The 8,067-nt window shown below is 32.1% G+C and overlaps 1 protein-coding gene across 1 annotated transcript; it reads left to right on the top strand.

Moving 5' to 3' along the window:
* Positions 1 to 254: 254 nt before the first annotated feature.
* LOC118644544 (putative uncharacterized protein DDB_G0282499) lies at positions 255 to 6,070 on the top strand. Its single transcript, XM_036283248.1, has 3 exons — positions 255 to 3,025; positions 3,095 to 3,370; positions 3,470 to 6,070. Exons 1-3 carry the CDS (start codon positions 1,711 to 1,713, stop codon positions 3,793 to 3,795), a joined length of 1,917 nt encoding a protein of 638 aa, XP_036139141.1. The 5' UTR covers positions 255 to 1,710; the 3' UTR covers positions 3,796 to 6,070.
* Positions 6,071 to 8,067: the final 1,997 nt, after the last annotated feature.

The raw sequence follows: 8,067 nt of genomic DNA, 5'->3' as shown, positions 1-8,067 counted from the left end.
TAAATATTACATACTAAATATTATATATTAAATACTAAAATATTTTTAGTAATATTTAGTAAGCGACAAAATTTTTTTTTTTTTACTACTATATTGAATACTACATACTAAATATTATATATTAAATACTAAAATATTTTTAGTAATATTTAATTATATTTATATAGATATATATGTATAACTTTGATTGTGCCAGGGGAGAATATCTTTTTTTTTATTCTTCAAATCTTTTTTAAAAAGATTTTAATATATCTTTCATTATTAAACTAAGGCAAAATAAATACATACAAATAAAAGTATAAAATATATATATGTATGATTTGATCTAAATTAATCTATCATTTACTGTATTACAATTTTTTTACGTTTGTATTTAAATTTTTACAGCTAAGAAATGTTTTTAAAGCTGGAGTACAAGGTTTTTATTCTAGATAGAAATTTATTTCGCCCTTGAGCGTAGGTTAGATAGAGCTGTCCACGAAGGAGAAACGATAGCCGATCAGCCACTGAAAGATTGGATTGGAAAGAAGAATCTCCATTCCTCGTACGACTGGTTGAATTCTAATGAGAATCCCAAAGTGACTAACGGTGGAAATACATCGCTTCGTGATTACGAGCTTGCTCGTGAAAGTCTCGTTAATTCTGGTAGTATAGAAATAATTAAGATCTTCGGAATATTGATTTTTTAAATAACATGTTAAAAAATTTCTCAGACTTAAGCAAAGACGAAAAATTAGATACCGATACTAACACGCGAGATCAATTAGAAGTTGTATCATTGCACGATCCAACGTATGAGAATAATTTCCAGAGATCTCCGGTTGCAATCAGAAACGGCAAAACCCGAAGTGCATCGCCATCGCTGGAATCTTTGAAGGAAACTGTGCTAGGATTAAAAAATAGTTTGATGTTGGGCTATAAGAGAAAAAATACAATATCGAGAGGTAATATTTGCTGGTAATATTATCACAATTACCGTCATTGCATATAATCAATTTTTTAGGCGACTCTAACTGGTGGATTGAGCCAAGATCTACAATTGAAATATACGATCTTGGGGGAGATCTCGATGGCTATGTGGGTGAACCGATACAAAGGCTAAAGAGTGCAAAAAATGATATAGATAATGAAGATGAAAGCGATTCAAAAACTTTTCAGAGAGTAAGATTCAGAGAATCAGATTTTGGGGAACAAAATTCAAAAGAATCACACAATCGCAGTAAACGTAGTAGAAGGAGTTTTGTCACAGATTTAAATTGTACAAGGTGTCAAATACATTTTCCTGAAAATAATAGCTATCAAAAAACCCAAAAGATTGAAGACGTTCTCGAAAATGTAACTACGATACGAAATACCGAAGAAGTCGTCACGAAATTGTATTCTAATTATTTCAGCGGCAACGGAAACACGGTGAACGCTTCAAACAAAATAAACATTTCCGATTTTCCGCAGAATCTTTTAGACAAGAAACTTTTCTTAAATAATTATTTTGGTAATTTAACGACTATCTCAACGACAGGTAACCAGACGAATATTTCTGGATCGCAATATTCTTCGAATACAGAGCTGTATTTGAAGGATTACTTCATCGACGATAAATCATTATTTGTCATAAAAACGGATCTTCGATCGCATTCACCAGAACGCGATTATCAAAATGAAGTTCCGAAGAACTCGAGAGAAATTAGTCAACTGAGGTTTACAACTGAGATGATATTAAAAGATATCAATCATACAGAGAGAGAGAAAAATCGTACTAACATGTCCGATTTCGGAAAGAACGTATTCATCAATTCGATGCGTTTTTCGATAGATGCTGGTGTCGATGATTCGGAGAAGTCTCTGAAAAGTCGAAACGGCGAAGAGAAATTAGGAGTCGCGACGCTAAAAGTATCGCGACTCAGCATGAATGACGGACAATCGATGGGTGCGGAAAAAGAGTTTCCCCGGGGAAATATGTCGCATGGCTTCGGTATCGCGACAAATGAATCGCGCAGCTACGTTGTCGATGCAACCGTAGCCGCGAGTGGAAGAGGAATCGAAGCAGATGAAATGCGAAAGCAAAACTGCGAGCCGATACCCGGTGTGATCAAGGTCCTTGAGCCTCGAGGGCGTCCGTATCAAAAGCAGAAGGCAGAGACGACGGCGAGATTGTCTCTGGGAATGGGAAAAGACGAAATGTCCGTGGAAAAGATGAAGACGAACGAAGTCGGCGAGTCAAGCAATACAAATGCAAGGGAGGACTCTTCGACTTTGCCGATTGATTCTGTCACCGATGCGACAATGAAACCGGAAGCCGCATATATAAACACGTCTGAGACTGATGAATCGATAATGCTGAAGGATCTCACTTCGGTGACTGTAGACAACGATTTACAAAAGCAGCAACAGATGGTTTCGCATCTAAGTGAGGGGAACAGGAACACAAATAAATCGAATGGAAATTTGGACACCGATAAAATCGATATTCGTGTTCTCAGGTCAAACAGAAATGAAACTATGAATGTAAAGGAAGGTATTCAAACTGTAACGGAGGATCACGAGTATCATAAATCCAGTAATAATGTGCAGAGAAAATTATTATGGATTTCCGAGCCGACGAATTCAGCCGACGGCGATTTATCGATAAAAAACACGAAACCAGTTTTTAACATCATGACTGAAAGTCATATTGAAAATGTCATGAATGAGAATCAACAGCAAAACAAAACAACCGATTCTGCAAACTTAAAAAACGTATCGAGTACTAGAATCAAACGTGAAGGTAAAGCTGAAGAAAATCGTATATTGCAAGATGTTTTAAATTCTCAGATTTCCGACATAGATCATTACCCTCGTTACAAACGATCTGTATATCCTTATGAAAATCTCGAATCCAATAATGAAGCAGAGAATATGGCAGTCGAAAAAGAAGCGCCGATAAATTATGATGAGAAACAAGAAGGTAATGAAGAATATCTAATTCAGAATGTCGAAGATGGAGATCTTGATGGGATCTATGACAGAGAAGATGATGTATTAGAAGGTATAATTTCATGATTTTGCCGTTCATTGTGAAAATGTCAAACAAAAATAACGTATAATACGTTTGCAGATGATAAAGCAATTGGAAGCAAGAGAGAAGGACAATCCTCATTTAGACAACAAGTCGATCCTGTAAGAGCTAAAGTTGACATGTTGATTAAACAAAAGCTTGACAAAAAACACAAAGACAATAGCATTTACAGGAGAAAGAGACACAGTATGTTGAACATGATAGAGTATTACGATTATAATGATGACGAAGAGCAAAAACGCGATGTACCAATAAACGAGCAGGAGATTCAAAACAAAGACAACAAACTTTCGATCAGCACAAAGATAAAGCGCGGTAAGAACGTAAGCATAAATAAAATTTACGTTAAAAGGCTTGTTATAAAAAAATATTGTCAATCTATGATTAATTAAGCATCAATATTTTAATTAACAGATGGCAAACCGTCATATAAGACAGGTGGATTAGGAAAGAAGAAGAACGAAAATGCCGAGGCGATGATGAAAGAAAAATTTAGAAAAACACAAGCAAAAAACAAGGAGCCAAAAGAAGAAATCATCGTCAATCTTGGCGAACGTAAGAGTAAGACGAGCAATCGAAACAATAAGAAGCCACTTAACTCGTTAGGATCTAGCTTCGAAAATATATTCAACGAGGAAAAACAATTATCAACTAAGGAAAACTCGGAAAAGATCCGCCAAAGCAAAGATTTTGCGAATGTTCATAATGAAGAATTAGCTGCCATAAAATCGAAATGGTAAATCGGATTATTTTGAAAGTTAATAATAGTCATATCATATAATTATGAATAGATGCTAATATAACTAACACAGATATATTTTAAGATATCTTTTATTTTAAACATATAAATTCGATGCTAATATAACTAACACAGATATATTTTAAGATATCTTCTATTTTAAACATAAATTTACCTGAATGCACATAAGTGCATGCAATTTGATGCTATTAATGTATAATCAAAAAACAGATGTCTGACAGGTTAAACCAACCATTTGAAGACAAAATAGCATCATCGAAGAAGAATTCAGAGTCACAATCAGAAGACAGCTATATGAAAAATCCAAATGAACCTTTGAAATATATATCCAATATTGAAGATGTAAATCCCGATGTAAAAACTATTTTGTTGGATATTCTACCTATCGATATTATAGACCAGAGTAAGCAGTTTGGATCAGAAGATTTTTATGAAGATATTGGAGACGACCAGTACACAAATACTTTAAGTTATTATTTTACATGCTACCCAAAACTTTGCGAACAACAGTATTTGCAAATACCTTATAGTTATTAACTATTATTCTAAGTGTTCTCTCTTTTAACTAGTCTTTGCCACGTATCGGTTTTTAAAATTAAATTTTTTTTCTGTGTACCTTAATATTGTTTTTCGTCTTTGGCAATTTTATCGTGCGTTGAAATAGTGTGTGCATTAAATTCTATTAAAAAGTTACATTGAGGAAAAAGTGTTTGATATTTGTGTAATTGCATAAAATAATTATGGTTAAAGCTCAATTTTTATAATTTTTTATAATTATTACTGCTAAAATAATAATCTTGAGTTATTACTCACAGTTCCACTATGATAAAATTTTTACTATAAATTATGATAATTTATAGTAAAATATCAACATACACAAAAACAAAAGAAATATATCAAGAATGCTAAAAATAAAATAAACGTTTCTTTACAAATAAAAACAAGATTGCCTATATTCGATTTGCAGCGGATCTTTGTGCTGAATAATAATTTTTCTGTAAATTTAATATCTCTAACTAATATAAATTGCACTTTGTCAATCTTGAAGCAAAATTATTGACTAGATATCGATATTCAGAACTGTAAAATTTTCTCTTTTTTCGGAAAAAAAAAACTGTAAATGTATTGCGGAAAATAATACTTCAGCCAAAATTTAAACCGGGATATTATTTCTATATAATAAATGCAATCACAATTAAAATATAATTACTAATTTTATATTTCGTTTACTATTTAAGTAGTAATAATAATTAACAGCATTAATATGAATCATTTAAACAACTACAAACATATAGTTGACATCAAAAATTATAAATTATAATTAAATTATAATAATTTCAACCCATTCTTTTCTCTCAGTGCCTAGAAGCAATGTTTTCGACAAGCAAGTAAAAAATTTGCTTTTTTTTACTTTAAAGATAAACACCACCTTGCAGGTAGTTTCAGAAATGATCGAATATCAATTAAAGATGACTATTGTTTTGATCATCCTTCGATCATCATAATGGGAAGCCATTTAAAGAATGCTTTTCTATAGCATTTGTTACAAAGTTTGTAACAAAATTTAAGATACACACGTTTTTATTTATTCAACGCATAATAAAATTAAGACATCAAACACAACATAAAAAAGTCTATAGAAAAACTTTTTTCGCGAACTTTTAGGTAACACTTTTAGATAAATTATAACTGTTACAATGTACGTTCGCAAATTTTAAAAATATATATTCTATATGTTATAATATAATATAAGGAATATATTACAGCGTATAGAATATTCAAAATTTAACAAAGAGCATTATTTGCACTTTTCGGCCAATTTTTAGCTTATTTCCGCATAGCCCTTATTTCGTTCCGCGTGCCATCCAAGTGCCGTTCAATACTCATCACTTAATTATCCTCTCTGTAGATTTCCAACTGGTTTTCATGTCATTCATAAAATTTACTGTATAATAAGTATATCATATAGGCGATAACAAAAGAAAAATACTTATTAGGATTCAAACTTAGGTCTTTCATTTATGAAGTCACTCTGTCAATGAGTCACAATTATTCCTTTTTATTAATACTTTTATATTTCGCTTACAAATATTATGAATATAATATTGTCTATAATACTAACATGCGTCTCTTCTGCGTTGTATTTGGATTGTATGCGAAGCAATGAGGTAAAAGAAATAGTGCTAAACAAAACTAAGATAAAAAGTACTAAATTATAATTAATAAGTTTAATATTAAGTTTAATATTAATTTGCAGAAATAACTTATTTAAAAATTTCTTATAATTATATAATTACTATAATATTTTACAGTTTTTAATATAAAAATTAACTATTATATTAAACATTAATGAACTATTATGTTAAACATTATTTCTAAAAAGATACTGTTAAAATTACTCACGTAAAGATAACATACATTTGTGATTCACAAAATTGTTCAGATTTATTAAAATTTAGTATATTTATTTTGCAGACTAGAAAATCATTATTATTATCAAGAGAACGATTCAAACAATGTCGAGTCTCTGTATAAGAATTTAAAGAACATATACGATTGGCCTACTGGTGAATTAAAGAGAAGACCCCGACTCAGAGGCGATCAAAGACTGCGCTATGAATCAGATGATACGCTTGATACAAATCCCTCTCAATTACAGCCATTGAACGATAGATTCCTCGGCTCGGGTCAAACCGACAACGCACAAAGGAGATTTCAGTCTATTGATGCATCTTGGATAAGTAAATATTGAGTGCAATCATCAAGAATACAAGAGAGCTCTTACTTATTTTTACTTTAATTGGATCCATCCATATAATCTTTTATATTAATTCATATAATCTTTTACATTTATTAATTCTGATTTTAATATAAAATTTATTTTTATCTTTTTTCCATTTCTTACTCACTTTTACTGTAGTTTTATTACTGTTATTTTTATGACACTTATGTAATGGCAATAATTTTATGAAACATTTGATCAATAGCCGTAGACTCGAATAGCACTCTGGCGAGCAATTATTTCGCGCTTAAAGTCACGAATGATATGTTTCAAGGCGGTTTCGCGCAGAGCTCGACGGAAGAAAATTTACTGAATATATTTCCCATTAGAACAACCACTGAGCCGAAAATGTCTACAGTACGCTTATAATTATTATTCGTCGCAGTATTTATTCTTTTTTCAATGTAAAATAATTAATTGGTATAGATTTCAGAAGATAAAAATATCCGGTTTGCTAATAAACGGCCAATCGATACAGATTCCGGTTCTCCATATGAAAATAGCAAATTTATCAAGTCCAAGACACATGAAGTACTAAAACGAAATCAAAATTTGGAGAAAGAGACAGCAATTAGCTTGCAAGACTTGCAAGACGAATCTTTCGTGGAATCTCTAAAAGACTGGCACGATGATTTCGATGACAACGAGAAAATTAGATTGGGCAGAGGATTGAAAGCAGTAAACGATATAATAATTTCTGACTTGAATAAACCTTATGATCAAGATAATAAATCAAATGTAGAAAAAATAGCCAACATACATTTCAAGCCTATTCAACCTTTCTCAGAAACTTTTCACGATAATTTAACGACGTCACACAATTGGTGCAATAATACAATTGCGGACTTATTCCATATTTTTAACAATCATCATGGTGCATCCGATCGAAACGCTACAAATACTCAGGAATCAAACATATTAACGAACATGGTTAATATGAATGGTGAGGATCTCGAAGCTGCCGAACAAAAATACGTAAATAATCAAACACCGAGAATCAGAAGAGCAGCTGTTTCGTTTTACGACGACATGAGTCGGAATCAACGAGATTCCGATGAAATGGTCAGAAGTCTGAATAACCAGTTTCATTCTCCAAATATCTTCGAGGATCGATCCAACGGAGCATACCACGGAACATATGAAACTAGAAATTGGGACATTGATAACATTCCAAATCTTGATCGATACTCAAAAATTCCTCGAACCAATGCGAAAAAGAAAGAGAAATCCGGAAAAGGACGAAGAATAGATAAGAAGAGTAAACACCCCTCGAAGAAATTTCCCGCCAAAAAAAGTAGTTCAGAGTCTTCCTCAAGTAGAAACAGAAGACATCACGCACATCGGTCTGACATGTCGAGGAACGTTAACGGGGGCGATTTAAAGCCGAAGCAGAAGAACAAAGCTGAAGCATCTCCTTTGATTGGACGCGCCAGAATTCAAAAGAGTAAAGCGGCTGAGCAAGGGCTGCTT

The sequence above is a fragment of the Monomorium pharaonis genome, chromosome 2, assembly GCF_013373865.1.
Source record: "Monomorium pharaonis isolate MP-MQ-018 chromosome 2, ASM1337386v2, whole genome shotgun sequence".
In the NCBI taxonomy this organism is placed as follows: Eukaryota; Metazoa; Arthropoda; class Insecta; order Hymenoptera; family Formicidae; genus Monomorium; species Monomorium pharaonis.
This window is presented reverse-complemented; position numbering and strand designations above follow the sequence as displayed.

Excerpts from the sequence above, each read along its gene's own strand:
- LOC118644544 (XM_036283248.1), top strand. The coding sequence starts at position 1,711 with ATGATATTAAAAGATATCAATCATACAGAGAGAGAGAAAAATCGTACT. Across the intron at positions 3,026-3,094 it reads AGAAGATGATGTATTAGAAG|ATGATAAAGCAATTGGAAGC; the intron begins GTATAATTTCAT and ends ATACGTTTGCAG. Across the intron at positions 3,371-3,469 it reads CAGCACAAAGATAAAGCGCG|ATGGCAAACCGTCATATAAG; the intron begins GTAAGAACGTAA and ends TTTAATTAACAG.